Genomic DNA, 22,043 nt, shown 5'->3' with positions numbered 1-22,043 from the left:
TTCACTTTAGTCACACTTCAAAAGAGACCCCATGCAACTGTTTCCATCTGGTCACTATCACTCCTGCTCTACGTTCTTATGATTGTAATGTTGTGTCTCACTGCTTGAGTCTAGGTAACACCCCCCCCCAACTCTCCACCTTTTTAATATTATATGTCCAGGTAGTACCCCTTCCATTGCAATAATGTGTGATAACTGTGCATATATGGGTGTCCCCTTTAATCTCTTTCCCATTGCAATATTTTCTACAACTGGTCAGGTATGGGGTTATATCCTATTTTGGTGACCAGGAGCATGGGCCTTAAATGCTAGCCTGCTATTACGAAATAATGTACTGGATCAGCTTACTATCAGAGCTTTGGCCGGCTAGCATCTACCTGAAATCAGCTGGACGTATAAGTGAATTTAAGTACACTTTTATCTGCTGTTTTGCATATAGTATTGTATTTAATTTATTTATTTGTGTTTTTCCTGCCTTCTGCACTTGTTTTTTAGTCATTTGTTAATTTAATTGCATTTATCTGAACTGTATTTGCTATAGTGTTGCTACACGCTGAGGTGTCCTGGCCTGCACTACAATTTGAATTGTATTTACTGCTGTTTTAGCTGCTTTTCTGTAACAAAAAAAAATTCTAAGCTTGTTTCCTGCCTTTCCTGTAACTAGTCAAGTCCAGATGCAGACTTGCTGTATCCAGGACTGTTGGTAAGCTTCTGAGCCCCCCAAGCCTTTCTGTGTTGGAGGGAAGCCTTCTAGCTTATCAGTGGGAGTGGTAAGCACTAGGTAACCTATCTATCACAGGAGGAGTGGTTTCTAGCTCAGAAATTATAGTTTATTGGCCGTTTGGAAAGCTTTTCCATCTCTTTCAACCTTCTGATTTAAAAGCCTGTGTTTGCGCTTGTTTCCTGCCTTTCCTGTTACTAGTCTAGTCCAGGTACAGATTTGCTGTATCTAGGACTCTTTATAAGCTTCTGAGCCCTCCAAACCTTTCCGTGTGGAGGGAAGCCTTCTAGCTTTTCACTGGGAGTGGTAAGCATCAGGTAGCCTATCTACCACAAGAGGAGTGGTCCCTGGCCCAGAAATTGTAGCTATTGGCTGTTTGAGCAGTTTTTTTCCATCTCTTTCAACTTTCTGGTTTGAAAGCCGCACTTGTGCCTGTTTCCCACCTTTCCTATAACTAGCCTAGTCCGGTTACAGAGTTGCTGTACCCAGGATGGTTAGTAAGCTTCTGAGCACCCAAGCCTTTCTGTGTTGGAGGAAAGCCTTCTAGCTTATCAGTGGGAGTGGTAAGCACTATGTAGCCTATCCTCCACGGGAAGAGTGAGTTTTGGCCCAGAAATTGTAGTTTATTTGGCCGTTTGGGCAGTTTTCCATCTCTTTCAACTTGCTGGCTTAAAAGCCTACATTTGTAGTTGTTCCCCGCCTTTCCTATAACTAGTCTAGTCCAGGTACAGATTTGCTGTATTCCAGGACTCTCTGTAAGTTTCTGAGTACCCCAAGCCTTTTTGTGTTGGAGGGAAGCCTTCTAGCTTATCAGTGGGAGTCGTAAGCATTTAGGTAGCCTATCTACCACAAGAGGAGTGGTTCCTGGCCCAGAAATTGTAGCTACTGCTCATTTGGGCAGTTTTTTTCCATCTTTTTCAATGTTTTGGTTTAAAAGCCACACTTGCGCTTGTTTCCCACCTTTCCTGTAACTACCCTAGTCCAAATACAGAGTTGTTGTTTCCAGGACTGTTGGTAAGCTTCCGAGCCCTACAAGCCTTTCTGTGTTGGAGGAAAGTCTTCTAGCTTATCAGTGGGAGTGGTAAGCACTAGGTAGCCTGTCTACCACGAGAGGAGAGGTTCTTGGCCCAGAAATTGTAGTTTATTGACCATTTGGACAGTTTGTCCGTCTCTTTCTGGTTTAAAAGACCACATCTGCACCATCTTTCCCGTAACTAACCTACTGGTAGCACTAGAAAGCCTTAAACTGATACAAGCCTTTTAGTTTAGGAGAGAGACTTTGGAGTGATTAAGTATCAGTTTTCTGTACTTAACTGTTTTCTGCCTAAACGCAGATTTTCCAGCGTTTATTGTGATTTAAAAGCTTGTTATTTTCACATACTGTACTTGTTTGACTGCTTGCACTTTTAAAAAGTTTTTTGTTTAAATAATTTGTTTAACTGTTGTAGGCTGCACACTAAAGTGCGGTAGCCTTTTCTGATCATTTGTAGTCGTTTAAAGCTGTTTTAAGTGTATTTTTTACTGTTTTTGCCTTATCTTTTCAAAAAAAAAAAAATCCTTGTTTCCCGTCTTTCTAAGCTAGTATAGTCCAGTTTTCAGGCTAGTGCTGAATTCAGCGCTGTGATACTTGTTTCTGAGTTGCCCATACCTTACTTGGATAGAAGGAAGTTTCTCTGTTCACCTGTGAGAGAGGGGAGCTTTGAGCAACCTATCTGCCCCTGGAGGAGTCCTTCCAGCCCAGAAGTTAGTAGTTTATTGGCCATTTTAGGCTAATTTCCACCTCTTTCATTTCCCTATTATAAAAACCACATTTGCACAGTTTTGCGCACCGGGCAGTGCCGGTTAGCTACGGTTAAATTATTCCCGGCTCCACTAAGTCTTCTCTTCAGTTTTTCTCTTGAAACTAGTCTAACTCTCAACCTAAGCACTCAAAAAGCATCTTACAGCCCATCACATGCTCAGACCTAATAGCAAGCACTAATATACCCTGACACTGATTGCCCAGCAGGGCAAGGCTCTTTATTCACCCCTCACCAACCAAGCAACTAAGCAGCTCACCCTACTATTCAGGCATGACCAAAGGGCAACTTCAGGTGCCCTCTCCAGTTCAGCTAGTGAATCTGGGTATCCTGAGGCAATGTTACAACTGCCTCATGTACACAGACAACCCTTTCCTCCTACCACAAAACACTAACATATGCAAGAGATGCAATTATACAGCCAAACTGGAAGCTAAGCTGTCTCCACCCAAGACTGGAACAGACAATCAAGAGGAGAAGGTTAACACTTGCAAAACAACTCCAGCCGCACACAGACCTACTAAAACAGCACTGGCAAAAAATACACATAAATACACAAAATCATACTCGGAGGCTCTAAATAAAAACCTGCAAAAGCATCAGAGACTTCCAAAGCAGACACCCAAACAACCTGCACTTCCCATCACAAACCAGACAACACATAAAACACAAAATCAGTGTGCTGCACAATCACAGCCCTTAAGGCGAAATAACATACCTAACACACTAGTAATAGGTGACTCTATAGTCAGGCACACTGATGTCCCACTCACTAGGCTGGACAAGCAGAAGGTTACTGTTAGCTGCCTGTCGGGAGCCAGAATCTGGCACATAACACAAGCACTCAGGTCACTCCAGAACAAGTACAAATATGACTCTGTCATTGTTCATGTTGGTGTGAATGACCTGAGATGTACCTCCCTGGACTACATGAAAAGACACATGGAAGAGCTCTCTGATCATGTAGCCCAGGCTGGTATGACCCTGACCCTGAGTAGCATCCTGCCCTCACCAAGAATGATACCTCAGTAAAAGAAAAAATGATAAATTTCAACAATTGGCTAAGATTCTGGTGTCATTCAAAGGGGATCCAGTGTCTCAGCCTGGGATGATATGCTTGACAAGCCACGTTGCTTCGCAAGAGACGGCTTGCACCTGTCTTCCCTAGGCTTTCAAATACTGGGCAAGGCTCTTGCTGCCCCCATAGTGCCTTTTTTAGGCAAGGCTCAAAATTCAAACCTACCTCCGTAAGCAGCACAATTAACAAAAAACTAAGGGTTATGCTACTCAACGCCAGGAGTTTAAATCTCAAAATGCACGTGCTCAAAGCACTCCTCAGTATGGAGAACGTCAACATCTGTGCAGTAACTGAAACCTGGTTCAAGGCTCCAGAGAGCACCCCAGCACTACCAGGCTACAACTCATACCACACGTTTCGGCCACAGAACACGGACCGAAACACAAAAGGAGGGTGTGTATCCATATTCATCAAGGATACCTGCACCTCCAGGTTAGTGGCGCAGCATGATACCTCTGAGATCATCCCTGTGCAACTAACATCGGGCAAATCTGCAATGCAAATTGTAGCCTGCTACAGATCACCCTCCATGACCCAGGAGCACCACTCCACCTTTCTGGAGACACTGGAAAACATGAAGGTCCTACCAAACACCCTGATATTGGGCGATTTCAATTACCCTACCATTCACTGGGAAAACTACTCAAGTACAAATTCCCGGGCCCAGCGCTTCCTGGAATTCATCAACTCAAACACCCTGGATCGGTTGGTAAACTCAAAGTAAACAAGTCAGCAATAAATCCAGACAGCAGACCCACAGATAAATAAAAGTCATTTAATGAAGCGCTTTACATTGCCAAAATGTAGCAACTTCCTCAGACAAAATGTACATGTTAACAAGCAGTACTATTTAAATGATTAGAAGTAGTCACCTAAATAGGCACACCTCTTTCCTTTCACCTGTTTAAAAAGACACACTCTGGTTAGGCTTATAAATGCCCTCGGGCAGATAGCCTAGTACCTACCTATGAACCTATGAATCTTACACATGCCACCAAATAATATAAAATATAGTCTTAATATGTGCCAAACATCTGTTTATGTATTCTTGGGATGACTGGCGTTAAGAGCTTATAACAAAATTCTACTTTTTTATTGCAAAAAGAACCCTGTTCAGGAAAACAAATGCATAATGCAATAAACAACTTGTGTATCGCATATGTCTAACATTTCAAGGTATAGCATTGTAAGCATACCTCTCAGCTGTCCAGATTTTCGCAGAATATCCAGACTTTTGCTTCATACTTTTGGTCTGTTTTCATAAAATTGTAATTTTCTAGTAAATTAGTGGCGACTCATTAAAGATTGACGTTAGAAAATAACGACAAGCATTTGAGTTTCAGAAATGACCTGCTAATGCTAAACCTGTTATTCTATCAAACTTCTAACTTTGTAAGGGCAATATATAAAAATTGTCCCTATTTTGGGCCTTTGTCCCACTTTTATGTATGGCTTTGTCCAGATTTCTTGCTGAAAGAGGCTGAGAGGTATGATTGTAAGACAGAGTATATCAGTGGTAGTAATAATGCTGAGGAGGAAGCGGAGAAAGTAAGAAAGGAAGAAGGAAAATAAAAGGAACAAAAGAACAAATCGTTAACTGTATATGTGCCACTTTGCACTTATTGAACCGTATGTCTACAGATGGAGTAGGTGGTTACATATCGGGGGTAGTCCCAGTCAAGAGCTGCACATCAGTATAAATATGGTTGTGTGTCATAGGCTCAGTGATGTTTAATAAGCTTCTGTGAGATATATAAGTTGTACATTTTGCTGGAGTCCTTCTCATGATAGCCTTTCCGCCATTGTATAACAAACATGTACTACTGCTTTGACTTATTACTGGCATCTGCCATACCTTTCTGTCACAGACAGAAGATGTCTAATCCTGTAAAATTCCCTTCTTAAGTCCACCCGTTAGTTTTCCAGAAGCAGCTGCACTAATCTAAACTCTCACCATGGCTCTGTTTTGTGTTATGTCACCATAAGTGAATTAAATAATAGAAATCCTAATCCTTCTTACACCTTGTCAATAACTGCTGAAGATGCCGAGCCCCTCTTCACATCAGCTGTAGTTTTAAGTAGGGATCTCTTCTAGACTAGTCCTCCTCCTCTACTACCTCTTACCAATGGTTTACATTCAAAAGTGCTTGCATCTACTGTAGACTGTCTTTCACCCATTAAATCAAAGGTTTGTATTTAGAAGCTGTTTATTCTTATTCTAGACTCCCTTTCCATCTTTCATATCTGAGATTTGTATTTAGAAAGTGCTTTACTTATAGACTAGGCTTCGCATCTGGGACTGTAGGGATAGTATTAATTAAATGCCCTTACTTCGGATAAATTTTCCTTCCCGACACCCATCTTAAGATGGCTTTTGATTTGAGCTAAAGTTTAGGGCAGATGCTATCATGACTTCCTGCAGTATAATTTAATGTATATATTTAGCATATACCTCTCCCATATCCTAGAACCATCTGTTCATTAGACTCGGACAATGCTTGTGTTGAGTAAGTTGTTTTCACTCAGTGTTTAATTGATTGGATGTGCTAAGGTTTACTGTGATGTAAGTGTTTACACAGTTCTTTTAAATGTTTCTGGGCATACCTCTCAACCTCTTAGCACAAGAAAACTGGACAAAGCCCAAAATAATTGGGGGGACAAAGGCACAAAAATAGGGACACATTTTAAATATTGCTCCAATAAACTTAGAAAGTTGCTAGAACAACTGGAATTGTGTTAGCATGCATTTTCTGAAGGATGTGAAGTCTGAAACTCAAATGTATACCATTATTTAGTGACTTCACTCTTCAGTGATTTGCCAGTAACTGTGGTGGTGGTGCTGCGGTAGCGTTGTCGCCTCACAGTAAAACATTGTCCTGTTCGATTCTCAGCTAGAACGTCTTCTGTGTGGAGACATGCGTGAATGGGTGTACCTTTGTTGAAGGTTGTGCGTCAGGACCGGCAACTCTACTGCCAATCATTAGCGGACCAGAGTTCCGCTGTGGCGACCCCTAACCGGGAAAAGCCGAAAGATACAACACCAACAACTCTTCAGTGATTTGCCAGAAAACCACAACTTTTATGAGAAACAGACAAAATGATGAGGCAAAAATCTGGACATTCTGTGAAAATGTGGACAGTTAACTGTTTGCCATGCATATGCAGTGCAAATAATGCATGCACAGACCTAAAGAAGGAGGGACAACCAGATAAAGTAGTGCACCAATGGGGAAGCAGACAACAGAATCACTCTGATGCACCCTTGAGAACCTCTGTGACTACGGGTTCCCTTCAGAATCTCGAACTTCTGAAATCTCGAAAGTCATATGGTCGAGACCATATGATCGAGTTTTCAGAATTTTGAAATTCTGAACGGAGATCTGCATACAGTGCGGAACAGGAGATTTCCCTTTTCCTCGCTGTAGTGTGATCTCGGAGTTGGTATATTTAAGTATCGGGGGGTGCATAAATATTTTATCTTTTGTTGTTTTTTTTTGTTGTTGGATTTGTTTCAGAATTTTGAGCTTCTGAAACCTTGATCATATGGTCTCAACCATATGAATGTCGAGATTTCAGAAGTTCGAGATTCTGAAGTGAATCCGTGACTACACGTGATGGAAACATTGCAAGAAAGCATGTCCTGTAAAGATCATAGTGCTGCACCACCTTTTATAAGGGTCAAGAGCACTAATCACATGGGATAGTGGAATATTCACTAGTATTATATACAGTAGTACTACTTACTGTGCAACAAGGTAAAAGGCCCTTACTGTTTACAGCAACAGTGAATTGGTTCCTTTATGTTTATATAGATCACTTTCACCTCACTGAATAATGCACTGTACAGTAATGCACAAGAAACATTCTCACTCGCCCAGAAAATTGTGTTTTTTGACTATATTTTGTGTTTACTTCGAGAGTGACAGAAAAACAGTTTCAGTTTTAGCCTGAAGAATAAAATGGTAAACACACTGTTTCCCATCTGTATCACGTCATCAGTTAATCTGGTTTGCCTTCTCCATGTTAGTGTAAGTGGTTTTATGATCCATACGCAAGTCAAATTATTGACAGAGGTCATCTCTTTGATGTACAGTTTGAATAACCAAATATTCTCTTCTACATCCTCACCTCACAATGTAGTCAGATAACCCTTCTTTAACTAGTGGATAGGAAGATAGAAAGAATATTATATCATGCATTAACACTTTTGTACATTTACCATAGTAGTTTATACAGAATGTTGATATTCAGTGTACATTTTTGTTCAATTCAACAAGTAAATTCGTTCTCTTTTCTTTGATTTTAGGCATTTCCTAGTAATTCTTCCACAAGTAATACCAGCAGATGGTTCCACAAAAGCTTGTATTCACCTCACCAATCTGAATGAATCTCTGAGTCTTACCTGCACATTACAGACCAATACAGATAACATCACACTAATTAATGAGGTCATCAGAGACACTGACTGGCACAGATGCATCAGTTTTCAGGTAAGAACAACAGGTGTGCAAAGGATGACCATGCCATTCATCCATCAGTGCTCATGAGATGGTTCCAACACTTATAGCAACTCTTTGAATAGCCACTTCCATGTATTAAGTTTACTGGGCATATGGGAATGGAGGCAGATTGCCATGCTTTTCTTATGCATTCACCACAGACTACATGTACACTTATGGAGAATTTAGAGTCTCTAGTCAGACCACCATATATGTTTTGGTGGTGGCAGAACACCGGAACACCTAGAGAAAACCTATGTAAACACAGGGAGGACATACAGATTCCACACAAAAGATAACCCATCTGATAATCAAACTGGAGAACCTCTTGCTTTGAAGTGACATTGCTACTAATTGCACCACTGTTGCAAGTGTGACATAAGATTAATATGCAGTGGCACAGAAGTTCACTAGACAACTGTAATTTTTAATGAAAATACCTTTTTATTTAAAACCAGTGCACTGTTAGTATTCATACTCTGGTAAGCAGTCTTACTCATATGCTGAAGTTAAAAATGATGTATGGTGGATATAAAAAAGGAGCCATGGGTTATGAGAAATAGTTCATAGGTAAGTAGCAAGGTGGCTGCCCATGTGGGTAATTTTAAGTTTAGCCAATTTACTTTTCAAAGGCTAGAAGTCAAACCGTGTACCTTGGGTTTAGGAGGCAAGCACCTTAACCATTACACCAACCATGTTGTATGCTAAATGTGAAATGAAGAATGATTTGTACAACAGAGATGTTTCATTTTCTGAAATGTCCTAGCTGTGTGGTTCCAAGGCATTTAGCAGGTTAAGTTGTGTATCCATTTTGAATACATATTAAAGGTAATCTTTAGTTTTTACTCATCAGTTTTCCCAGGACTGGGAATGTGCTAGACAATTTAAGTGGTAACATGTATGCTCTATGTAGTGTCCAGTTGGGTGGATCTGTTTCTTGTGGGGATAATTTGAGTATTACAATGTTAATGGTACTGGTCTTTTCTATATTTTCCATTGTATTTTAACTTCCAACTTGAATTAATTTAGAAAAATCTAATTCTTTAGCTTATGTTTATTTGTTGATAATTATGCAGTAAATTTGAAATGGCATATTCTACCATAAACATCAACCTGCAGCCTGTTCAGTGCATGCTAGTGATATGCCAGGTTTAGTTGGCACTGGCAGGGGGATTGCATGAACACTGGAACTATAATACTGGGCAGGCAAGCCGGAGTGCCATGTATGAATGCAGCAGAAAGGCTATAGACATGGCAGTGTTGGGAAGCAGACTCTGAGATGTGAAGTACAGTAAGACACCTGGGACAGTGGTGCAACAGTGTCAGGCTAGTCATATCACTGATGGCTGTCCCTGGAGGTGGAAGAGATGGTAAAACAACTCAATCTGCACTGACAAGATGTATGCTTTAGTAGTAATATAAGAGCTGTATGCAGTGGTTAAACTAAGAATCAGCAATCCAAAAATGGACAATACAACTGGGATTTAAAATACGCAGCTACATGATCAAAGGTATATGTATGCCCATATTCTTGGTGAGTCTTGCCAAGCACCTACAGCAAATCAGCAGGTTCTAGTCTATTCACTAGGAGCTGTAAAACAGGAGAGAAAGGGAAAGACATCTACAATGCAACATGCCCTGCATATAGCTGAAGTCGTATGCCTAAATAATCTCAAGTAATCACATAACAGTGCTACTTACTATAAAACTTTCTGGTGTGCTTTTTGTAACACTCTCTTCTCCTTGGCTAAGAAGGTGATGATATGTCCCTTTAGGTCACTGTATCTTTGTAGCAATCTGTGTGTGCATTGCCTGGGACATTATTCACCACACTGTAACGGCAGCATTGGACATTGGCTTTCTACTATAAACCCTCATGAGAGTCCCCTAGGAGGTTCTCCTGGTGGCACCTATGCAGGAAGTACGTAAAGATTTTTTTATCTCCTTCCTGCATCATACGGTAGCCATTTCACACTCAGTAACTGCAGAGACAATGACCATTTTACAGATTGCAGTCTAGAATAAAATTATATCAGATTCATGTTGATGTTAAGGGTATCATGTAATAAGCATTAACAGGAAGCAAGACAGTGTGATGGAGCACACAGCCACCATATATCCGTTTGTTACTGAGCAGCATGCCAGGGTATTGTTTGCTGTTTGGGGAAGGTTAAAGACATGCTTAAAGGCAGGCCTAAATGTATGTACCCCTACAATACACATCCTTGTCCATGGTCGAATTATAATTTGTTTATGGTCTGCAAGGTGGTTTAACAAGCTCACAACCCCATAAGGGTCAAAAACATTCCCGTTTATGCACACTTCACTTGACATTCATTTATAAATGAGCACAGTTAGGCAAAAGCCTCACTGCATAGTCCAGGCTAATGTTCATTGTGTTAAATGCATGATTCAGAAAACGTTACCTTAAATTGCGTCATTAGCATAATTGCCAAGGTAGATGGATTAAAATTGCAAGATAAATATAGCCACTGCCATTTTATCACTCATTGGGTTACAAAACTTTGCTAGAAACCAAATTAACAGATTCATAGGTTATAGAATTCACCTAAGAGAGAGAAAATAGCAGCCTACAGCTGGTATGTGTGGAAGAATGTGTGGATTTAAGTTGGTCCTGTCTATACACTGTAATCAGATGAGCTTGTTACCATAGCTACCATTTTCCACAGCAACAGTGAGACTTTCACAGATCAGAGTCCTACCCTTACCCAAATTGCAGTGCACCCAAAGAGCTTACACAGATCTTGTTGCTGCCATCAATGCTTCAATGGTTTCTACATAGCTCAAGAGATTCAAAGTTGTTTTGCCTGTATGCTTTGGTTCAGATAAGGGCGTAATTCCTTAAAATGTTTCTACATATCCAAAATTCACCAGACCTTACCTTACAGTTACTGGCATCGCTGCTTTCTTTTCTGTACTTTTAACCTCAAAATGTTTACCTAACTATTCCCCTCTCCATAGTGTCCCCTTCCCTTATCAAATTATGGACTAAAATATTTTCTAGATTTTAATTTCCTCCTTTTGCTACTATGATTTTTTTTTTTTGTTACAAGCAGCAACTCTTAGACATTGTAATTTTACTTTTCCTGTAAAACAGATTAGGATCCTAGAGGTAAATCCTCTGACTTCTGTAAGTGACACAATTTTGGCCAAGATATAGCCCCATGATCTACATGAACTTTGTGTTGTGAGTCTGAGGGTGAGTCATCTAGACTCAGACTGTTTAATCTGCAAGAATTTTAAGAGCAAGGGCCTTGTTGGATCACCACAAGATCCACAACACAACAAGCTAAAGGAGTTTTGAACAGTGGTTTTCCTAAAGTGAAATACAAAAATAAAGATAATGGCAAAAATAAAGACAAGAACAGGAGAAACCATAGAAGAAAGAGTTGGACAATTTGGTCCTGGAGACGTTATCTCCTGTTAAGGCACTAAGGGTCACGACTTCATCTTCTCCTCGACCAGGACATTCAGGTATGTCCATGCTTTCTTGTCCAGTGTCGACTGCCAGGCAAGAATCTTCAGGCTGAACCAACTTTGCATTGAGGAAGAGAACAGGAAGCTTTTTCTCAGATCTCAGATCGGGAGTTGTCAGGGTTCCTGCCATTTCATCTTACATTAGTAGCTTCTCTTCATTTTTGCAACTCACTCTGGAGCCCAAAACAACTTGATTTGCACAAGATGATGACAGGTGACAGCATTTGTCATGCTCAGCTTCAACTCAGTGTTCTCTCTGCCCCCTAAGTGTCTGTGGTAGTGTAGGGTAGTGTGAGAAGAATGCCAAGTCCCCATTATTGCAGTTTTTATCTTGGCCCATTTTTGGCACCAGGAGTTTTGGAATCAGCCAGAGATTTGTGCTGATGTTCTAGGCATCTTTGGATTTGTCTTTCTCAGTGCCAATAACTCAGTGTTGTTGGAGTTGTCAGCACAGACAGTGTCAGTGCAGACCACCATTAGACCCAATAATATTGTTGTCAAAGGACTGGAGTTGATGACAAACCTAGCACTTTTGAGGTTGTTGTCATTGCTGAAACTTTCGACATTTAATTCTTCCATGTCAAAGCCCACTTTGGTGATTTTGGTGCCATTATCTATTGGTGCTGTTTGTACCACCATCCTTCCCTATGCAGAGTTGGTGCTGATTTGGTCAGTGCCAATAGTTTAAGCCCTAAGCACATATCTCTCAACTGTACAGATTTTTACAGAATATCCAGATTTTTGCCTCATATTTTTGGTTTGCTCTACATAAAATGTATGTTTTTCTGGCAAGCAATTGAGGATTGAAATCACTAAATAATGACAGGCATTTGAGTTTCAGGCTTCATAATTTCAGAAATGCATGATAAAATGAAATATTTTATTTTAGCAACTTTATAAGTGTATAAGAGCAATATTTAATATTTGTCCCTATATTTGGGCCTTTGTACCCCCATTGCTTTTGGCTTTGTCCAGATGTCTTGTGCTGAGGGGTTGAGAGGTATGCCTAAGCACCTTGTCAATTTTTTTTTTGTGTGGAGGAGATCTGCTCAGATCTTTCAAGGAAAACTGGCACCCATTCCACTGGTTTCATCCCTGTACACAGTTGAAATAGAGCATTTGGCCTATTCAACATCGTGACCTGTTAGGACACAGGACCAAAATGGAAAAAGGAACATTTTCGGTCTGTGTTACCTTTTCCCAAGGGAAGCACAGATGACGCCACACAAAGATGCAGAGGAAATGTTTGTGCAGGAGGAAGCACATAGACAGTCTGTCAGAGTCACCCCACCCAGACATGGATCTTGACAAAGATAAGGTTTCACCACAATCTCATCCTGAGGACCCCAAATTTGGGGAATACTTGAGACGATTTTATTTATTTATTTATTTACTTATTGGCATCTGTTTATTAGGAAAGTCAATGGAGCATTGCCCTTTTCAGTGGAGGTCCAGGGAGAAAAGCTCCATTATGCAAACACGAAGGACATCACTTGCATTGTGATATCGCTTAAAGTCAGTTTTATTCATGAGCAGTAGTGCCATTACTTAGATATCCTTGCCATTGGTTATATTGCTTACAAACAGTTTTGTTTATAACAACAATTACATGGTTTGCAGTGCAATTTCATCAATATGCATAGATTTTCAGGTTGTCTGTAAGAATGTTTGTTGCTGTAAAGACTTGTTAAAAATCTAGGACATAGGAAGATAAGATAAAGCGTTAGTGCAGCCCAAAGAAAGGATGGAGAGGAAGATGAGCAAGGAAGAAAGAGGAGATGAGATGATGGAGGAGGGTATAGTCCTATAACTATAGTAATACCAGTTTAACCAGGGGTGGTGCAGATGCAGAGCCATTTTTCTATCAGGTGTTGCTTCAGTTGACGTCTAAAGTCTCTCTGGTTTCAGACCATTCTTAAGTAGGGTGGGATGGTATTCCAGCTATTAGCAATGCAGTGTGAATACATGTGAGCATCCTGCATTATTGTTAGGTTTACTTATGGACAGTAATCATTTGTCAGTAGAGCGTAGATGTCTATTAGTAGTAGTATAAGGTTAAAAGATGGAGTAAAGACATTGAAATGTTTCAGGGTTCTGCAGTAGTTTGAATGCTGTAATTAATTGTGATTGCAATAGTGAATTATTTATTCTAAGCCAGTTTAATTGTTTTAGAGAGAGGCAGTAATGTGATCCATGTTGTTGATTGGTTGGTTGTGAATTTAACAACTTTATTGCAGTATTGTTTTAGTTTATAGGTTCATAGATTAGTACTAAGCTAACTGCCCTTGCGAGCCATTTTAAGCCTAGCCAATTATCCCTTGTGAGACTCAAACCCTGCACCGTGTGTTTGGAAGGCAAACACCTTAACCATTAGGCCACCCTCCCTTTCAGTTTAACTGATAAAGAGGAGTTGGTATTGATTAGGATGAGAGAGGCATATAATAGAGTGGGGACTAGAAAAGGAGTGGCTATGCTTTGTGTACCAGAGTCAGTAAGATAGTGTATTACTCTATAAATGAAGCCTTGCTTTTGATCTGTCTTCTTTATGGCTTGTTGAAGGTGGAGATCAAATTTCACGTGGTCATCTATGATCCGACCTAGTGGTTTAGTGTGGCATATCAGCTCTATAGTGCCCTTATTGGATGACGGTATATAAAAGATAGTATCTTTGGAAGGAAAGAGTGTTGGGGGTAAACGGAAGTAGTTTAGTTCTTTTGGATTCAGGAACAGTTGTGAGTTGTTGAACTAAACTACTATGGAGGAGAAGGATTTCTCGGTGAGTGTTTGGAGCAAGGATATTATAGGGGAGTCACTAATGTATTGTACTATGGCAATCTCTCTTGCTGCTGTGTTTAGGTCATGGATAAATAAGTTAAACAGTGGTGGTCCTAGTATGGAACATTATGGGGACACCAACGGATATAAGAAGGAAAGAGTTGAAATCATCTTGCCATTTCACTGCTTATAACCTATTATTTATTTATTTATCTGTGTATTTTATTTATTTATTCTTTGTTGACCAGGTTAGTTTCCCTAGGCTAGTAGCCTCTTTTCAGGGGGGAGACCCGTGTATTATTTGCATTACTATATTAGTGAGATAACTAAGGAAAATAGTTAAGTGAGGAGGATGATAGCCCATATGAACACAGATTCGTTAGAAGAATTGGATTGACTGTGATGAATGCCTTGGATAGATCTAGAAATAGGGCTGAGTTTAGAAAACCTGAATTCATGTTGTGATTTACTTTATCTGTGAACTTTAGAAGGGGAATGGTTGTATTATGATTGGGTCTGAAACCATGCTGTGAGGGAGAGAGAAGGTTATGAAAAGTGGTATATGTAGTAAGCATGAGAATGACTACATCTTTCCAAGCGTTTGGATAACGGTGAGATAATGAGAACTGGTCTGTGCTTTGTAAGATGGGTTCATGAGCTGCCTTTATGGAGGGTTATTAGATAGGATTTTTTTTCCATAAGGTGGGGACATATATTTCTTGGATAGAGTTTATTAGAATCATGCTGGAATACACGAGTCTATGTACAGCAAGTTTGAAGTATTCAGATGGAAGTTTGTCAGGACCATTGTTGTTCTCTTCAGGGTGAGTAGTTATTTTTTAATTGTAGATGTTTACACTGGAGTGAGTGTGAGGGTCTGATGTGGGCCAGCACAAACAACCAAAGAGTAGGTCAAATGTTCTAAAAAGAACTAAAATAAAAAAGGAACACTCCAGAAAAAGCGTTTGACAAAGTTTAATGATTTAGGGGTTTTATTCCTATTACAAGAACTTCATAAAAAAGGGATGTGTGACGGGAGGTGTTAATGCTTCACCCTATCAGACATTCTCTAAAACTGGGACAAGAGACACAAAATTATTCAAGCCAAGTAAAACATAAGAGTTTAAAAGGATTTGCCATGACAATTCCCTACATAGTATGGTAGTTTGTCAATCACCACCTTCACCTCATACTCCAAAATCCTGGAAGGATTTTTCCAGAACAAAAAAGTAAACTTTTTAAAATCCTTATAGGAAATAGAATTTTTAAATAAAGCATTACCTTTGTCTCTAGTTTTAATGAAATATAAACATTCATAGATTTTTTTATTTAATCTTTGCTCAACTTTTCCAATATAAAAACCAGGACATGCAGAATAAATGGCCAGATAAACTACCCCAGTGGTGTTGCAGGTATATCTGCCTTGGCCAAGAATAACCTTGAGATGGTTCAGAATAACCACATGCACTCCCTAAAATATAATGACACTGGCTACATGCAACACTTGCTCATACGGCCAAAGGTAGATGGAGTGGCTATCTTGTGCTCAAAAGATGTACCAATATTGTTTAATGACTTACACACAAAAGATGGTGGTGCCAGATTTTCTAAGACCTGGAAAAATGCCAGAAACCCTGGACCAATTGTGCTTAACAGCAGAGTGCAGCCTTCAGCATCCAAAAAATGATGTAAGAACATAGATAATATGTGGTCAAGTAGAATTCCTGTTCTGGGGGTGCTGGATAAAGGTTTTCTCAAGATGGGTGCATAATGATCTAGTCTACTTGGCCAGATAAAGTCAATGACTTTTTCCAATAGGTTGCTGGGGTAAACATTATTGAGAGACATTTTCTTAAGCAAAATACAATGCTTAATAAAATGTTTATCCTTATATACATACTAATTATTGTAAGGATTTTAAAAATGTTTACTTTTCTGTATTGGAAAAAGTCTTCCATGATAGTGGGGTGTCATTGACAAACTACCTTACTCTATAGGGAATTGGCATGACAAATCCTTTTAAACTCTGATGTTTTACCTGGCTTAAATGATTTTGTCTGTCTTGCTCTAGTTTTAAAGAGAAGGTCTGATAGGTTGAAACATTAACACCTGTCTCTTCTACCTTTTTTGCATATTAAACTCACTCAAGCCTGCAATGCCATTTTTGTATACTTCCAATTCACACCCATATTTCCTTAAGGCATCCAGAAACTTTTTGTGTCTGACTTCTTTAACTAAGTCACTTACCAGTTTGTCATTAGAGGTCACCACAGTGGGACAATGGTCCGCAGAACGATTGGCAGTGGAGTTTTACGATGTTGAGTTGCCAACCTGGCAACCCACCCTTCCACAAAAGGCACACACACACACACCCTAGGGCCAATTTAAGAATGTCCAATCCATCTGCAGCATGTCTCTTGGGATGTGCAGGAAACTGGAGCACCTGGAGGAAACCCACACGACCACAGGGAGGACATGCAAACTCCGCACAGTAGGCACCCCAGCCAAGAACTGAACTGGAGAACGTCTTGCTGTGAGGCAGCAATGCCAAATACTGTGAATGCACTGACTATTGTCACTGTAAAGAATATTTCTTACTGATAGCTTTGCTAAATGTACAGTTTTATAGTTTTTATTGTTCACAAAATGTTATCATTAGTCTATTTTATGTTTTTTCAGTTTATTTTTCAGAAAATGCTCTGGAATGCAATATATTTCATAATTACTAACAAACAACTAGCAATAAATGTGTCTACTACCTAATCAAGGGGAAGAGTTTTAAGTAGAGCTCAGCTGCTCTGGAGCAGGCTGGAAGTAAAAAAATTTTTTTGAAGTTACTGAGGTTTCTAAATGTGTTATAGTGATGAACCTCGTAGGGCTATTTGGGGTATCTGATTATGTAACTTGCCTGGTGGTCACTAAGGCTACCGGGTAAGGTGTCACTTGTGGCAACATTGTTTGGGTAGATGCAAGAATCCAGTCTTGGCTGTGCTCTTTAGATGTGGCCTTGTTGATTCTAGTTGAAGTCTTGATTGATTGACAGAAACTGCATAGCTGAACTTATTTACTTATTTATTTATACAGTTGGTTAACTGGGATAGAACACTGATCCCATTGGACCAGTTTCAGCCTCATCTCAGAATGTGAACACACATAAAGTGGAAAAAATAAAAATAATGTATACAATAATAGAGCATAATAAAACAAAGAAATAGTTGATATACAATAGAAAAAATGATTTAAGAAGGTAGTCAACAGAAACTACTATGTACAATATTAACATCAGTTAGAGTAGCAACATGTTAGGAGTTACAGAACAGATGCTATATTGAAAGGAATAGGCAGTATGTGTTGGAGATTAGGGAGACTAGGTCATGTGACTGGAAGCGGAGCATTTACAAGCAGCTTGTTTTGTGAGATGTTCCTTAAGTTGTGCTTTGAAGACAGGTGAAGGCTGCCAGCCTAGCTAGATAGAATTTTGTAGATAATTCTGTCATTTGTATATATTGGTGTAAGCCACAGGCTTGTTCTCTTAAATGTGAAATGACTGTATTGGATGTTGAACTGAAAAAAAATGTAACCACAGTGCACTCTGCTGTAAGAAAGCTGATTAGTCAAGCATTGTGAAATTCTTTGATCTAAAACTCAGAGCCGAGATGTCTAGAGGGAGGCATTCTGCCTATTGTTTTGAGGCTAGAGTTAATGGCTAGAATTTACAAGTAAAATTTATTTTATTGCTCTGGCTTCCCGACCAGCTGCAAGATCAAAAGGGCTATTAACCTCTGAGTTTCTGTTAGCCTGGGAACCAGAAAGAAATGATGTAATAGGTTCATAGGTTCATAGGTTCGTACTAGGCTATCTGCCCTAAGGCATTTATAAGCCTAGCCAGAGTGTATGTGGCTTACACCACCCGTTAGGATGAGAATACTACACCCTTTTAGGGTTTAGTTTACTATGCCTCTGTCTAGTAGTGACACAGAGATGACCCCCGGGGTAAACCTACGATCTCCCATCCACTCGTCGAGATTTCTCTTGAATAGAGTAAGTGAGGGGCTCTGCCTAACATGGACTGGGATTCTGTTCCAGAGTGTAGGGAGCCTCTGGGTTATGAATCTGTCCCTCCAGCACGTCCTATTTATTTCTGTGTTGAGGTTTAAGTCACTTGTTCTCGTGGCTCTGATGGATTTGGATTTTCTGAGGTGGAGCATGTCCATTAATTCAGGATTGGACATGGCCTTGTACGTCAGGCACAGATCACCTCTGAGTAGGCGGTATGCGACTGAATAGAGCTGGAGTTTTTCAGTCGGGCAGCATATGACATATGTTTAAGACCCTTTATCCTCTTGGTGAGGAACTTTTGGGGTCTTTCCAACTGCTGCAGGTGTCTGGTGAGATACATCCCAAATGGGGCATTGTACTCAATCATTGGCCTGATAAGAGAAGAGTACAGGGGCACAATGACTTCTCTTGATCTAGATGTGAAACCCTTCATGATAAGGTGGGCAATATAGAAGGTCTTCCTAACCACTTTGGCAATGTGAGTGTCAAATGAGAGGTTACTGTCAACCTGGGTCCCTAGGTCCCTGATTACCTCTTCCGTACTTAATGGATTACCGCCTATGTGGTAATTTGTCGGTACCTTGTTTTTCCCAAAGGGTATGCCTATACATTTTTTGGCGTTCAGCTTAAGGCCATGGCTCTGGCACCAATTATCCATTTCTATGAGGCCTCTCTGAAGGATGTTTGTGTCTGCTGGAGTATCAATTATGGCGCTCAGTTTGCAGTCATCTGCGAACTTTCTCAGCCACAATCCTCCTATGTTTGCCTGTACCTCGGAAAAATAAATGCAGAACAAGAGGGGTCCCAGGACTGAGCCCTGTGGGACACCGCTTGTGACTGGCTTAGAGTCTGACATAGCTCCAGCAACTCTGACCCTGTGGGTTCTGTCCTTGAGCCAGTTTGCAACCCATCTTGTGACATATGGGTTTACATTTAAGCTGGTGAGTTTGTCTATGATGCCCGAGTGGGGTATTGTGTCAAAGGCTTTTGCAAGGTCAAGGTAGGCTGTGTGAACTGCCTTACCCTCATCAATGGCCTTAGTGACTGTTTCAAAAAAGTTGACCAAGTTCAAAAGGCAGGATCTGCCTTGACAAAGCCAAACTGGGTAGGATCCAATGTCTGTAGGTCCCCAATGTCTTTGTTTATGAGTTCCATAATGATCCTCTACATAGCTTTGCAGACCAGGCTAGTCAAGCTTATGGGGCGGTAATTTCCAGGGTCCGTAGAAGCACCACCTTTGTGAAGTGGGACCACTGTTGCCGTACGCCACTCTTTGGGTACGTATCCTGTAGTAAGGCTAAGATTAAACAGCAGCCTTATGTGTGGGTTTAGTTCCTCTTGGAGTTCATGTAGCACACAGCCCGGGACACCATCCGGTCCCATTGATGCTGTGTTTTTAGCTTTAGAGAGGGCGGCTCTCACCTGGGCATCTGAGATGTTAGGGAGGCTACACTCTGCTGGGATAGTTATTTCTCCTTTTGGGGGGGAGGGGGAGGAGAAATTTGCACTGAACCTGTCTGCCAGAATGTTGGCAATGTCATGTGAAATGAATCAGTGGTACTGTGTTATCAGTTTAAGGACAGAAAGAATGAGGGCATTTTAGCATTTGTCTTCAGAACATCCAACATCACCAGCACTGCCTTGCTCTATATGTAAGTTTATTTTAGAACTGTGTTTTCTCTTAGATATAGGAACTAGGAAGATTAGCTTAGTTTTTTTTTTCTGTATTGATGTCAGAACTTTTCTACTGTATTATTTTAAGTATTTCTCTGTGATCTCTAAACATTTTTAAACCTTTCAACTGTGGCTGTTTTGTGTAGAGATAATTTAAGCTCTAAGAGTACATTGCATGTATTTAGTGATACTGGCCAAGCCACTCCAATAAGCCTTGACTGTTCAGTTGCACTTACCATTTGGATAATAATATTGCACAGTAATAATTGGACACCCTTTGTTAAGGGTCTTTTTAGTAGCTGATAAATATTAGTGGGTGGTGGCAAGTGGTACTACTGTATAGTCTGGGTAAAAGGGACACAGCTGGAGAACCTGTGCCACCCTTCCCCAGTGTGCCTGTGTGGTTGTATATGACTCATATCTCAAAGTGTGTGTGTGTCAGCTACTTGGGAAGGGACACAAAGCACTGGTTGTACAGAGAGAGTGTTGGATGTTTTAGCTTGCCCACTAGGCTGAGATCTGGACCCTATAGCTGTGCCAGTGGGGAGTCTTATTGGGGACCTGGAGAGAAAGGCAGGAAACCAGCCCCAGACTGACTGTGATCGCTGTGTGCTCTTAAGGGAAATTGTACTTACTGTGTGTGTATTTATTATTCTTTCCCTATATGGACACCCCTCACTGGTGTTAGTGTTGAGGATTGAGGCTCCTTGATTGCTGGGCCAGTGCACGGGCATCGCATATTAATTGTTTGGCAGTGGTGGGATATACACATCACATATTAATTGGTTGGCAAATACTAATTGTCTTATGGTGGTGTGGATAGTGAATTTTTGTAGCTTGTGTACAGTGATCACTGAAGATGTTTTTGCACTCTAAATCAGCCACGCAGTGAATACTCAAGAGTTCAGATCACAATTGTTTTCTTTCTTTTGTTAGCTTAGTTAGTCATGGAGACCAGGCAGCATGTCAGCAGAGGAGTATGGAAAGCTGACAAGGAGCCAGCTGGCTGAGATGTGCCAGGCTAAGGGACTGGTGCATGGAAACCTGACTAAGGCAGACATGATTGCAGCTTTGGTCACAACTGCATCAGAAAACAGCAACCAGGAGGACGATCAGACCGACAGTGGAAATGTACCACACTCAGAGAATGGATAGCTCAACCTTTCTGCAGAGGACTTAAAAATCCACCTGGAGCTAAAGAGACTTGAGTTGGAGGCCAGGCATTTGGAAATAGAAGGAGCTGAGAGACTGAGAGGACTGTTTGTAGGCTTCTAGGCCCCCAAGCCTTTCTGTGTTGGAGGGAAGCATTCTAGCTTAATTTTGTTTCTTAGAACTAGCCAGTTGTTTTGTTTCAGCACTCAAGTCTGTTTCTTTGAGCTCAGCACTTGTTCAGAACTTATTGTAAGCACTAAATAAGCTACAAATTACTACAGGACTCAACCTTCCTCACTGTCTAGAGAAAAACAGTTTCTAGTACTTAACAAATAAGCACCTATCCAGGCATGTCTAAGGGTCAGCTCCCGGTGTTTTCTCCTGTCTACCTGATGAATCTGAGCATCTTGGGGCAATGCAGTAATTGCCTCATGTACACAGTCAACCCTCTCCTCCTACCACCCAACACTACAACCTGTGAGAGATGCACTTATATAGCCAAACTGGAAGCAAAGCTCTCTTCACCCAAGACTGGACTAGACAGTCAAGAGGAGAAGGTAAACACTTGCACCACACCACATTCAGCACATAGTTCCTCAAAACCTACACCACCAAAACACACACATAGAAACACAAACTACACACCTACATTCGTGGAGGCTCTCCGTAAAAACCTGCCCAAGCAACAGGGACCTCCAAAGCAGAAACACAAGAAACCTCCACCCCCCAACACAACCCAAATGACACATAGCCCACAAACTCAGTGTGCCACTCAACCACAGCCCATA

At 40.7% G+C, this 22,043-nt stretch overlaps 1 protein-coding gene across 1 annotated transcript in view; it reads left to right on the top strand.

The window, feature by feature from the left end:
- The window catches only part of LOC122808161 (alpha-2-macroglobulin-like), a 1,492,450-nt gene that overhangs the window by 21,484 nt on the left and 1,448,923 nt on the right, over nucleotides 1–22,043 (top strand). Inside the window, exon 2 of the mRNA XM_044079133.1 lies at nucleotides 7,905–8,088. Coding sequence (XP_043935068.1) covers nucleotides 7,905–8,088 — 184 coding nt within the window. The remainder of the gene's footprint in view (nucleotides 1–7,904; nucleotides 8,089–22,043) is intronic.

The sequence above is a fragment of the Protopterus annectens genome, chromosome 8.part0 (genome assembly GCF_019279795.1).
Source record: "Protopterus annectens isolate FY-2018-M chromosome 8.part0, PAN1.0, whole genome shotgun sequence".
Classification (NCBI taxonomy): domain Eukaryota; kingdom Metazoa; phylum Chordata; order Ceratodontiformes; family Protopteridae; genus Protopterus; species Protopterus annectens.
The sequence above is the reverse complement of the archived record's forward strand: the minus strand, read 5'-3'. Positions and strand labels throughout refer to the sequence as shown.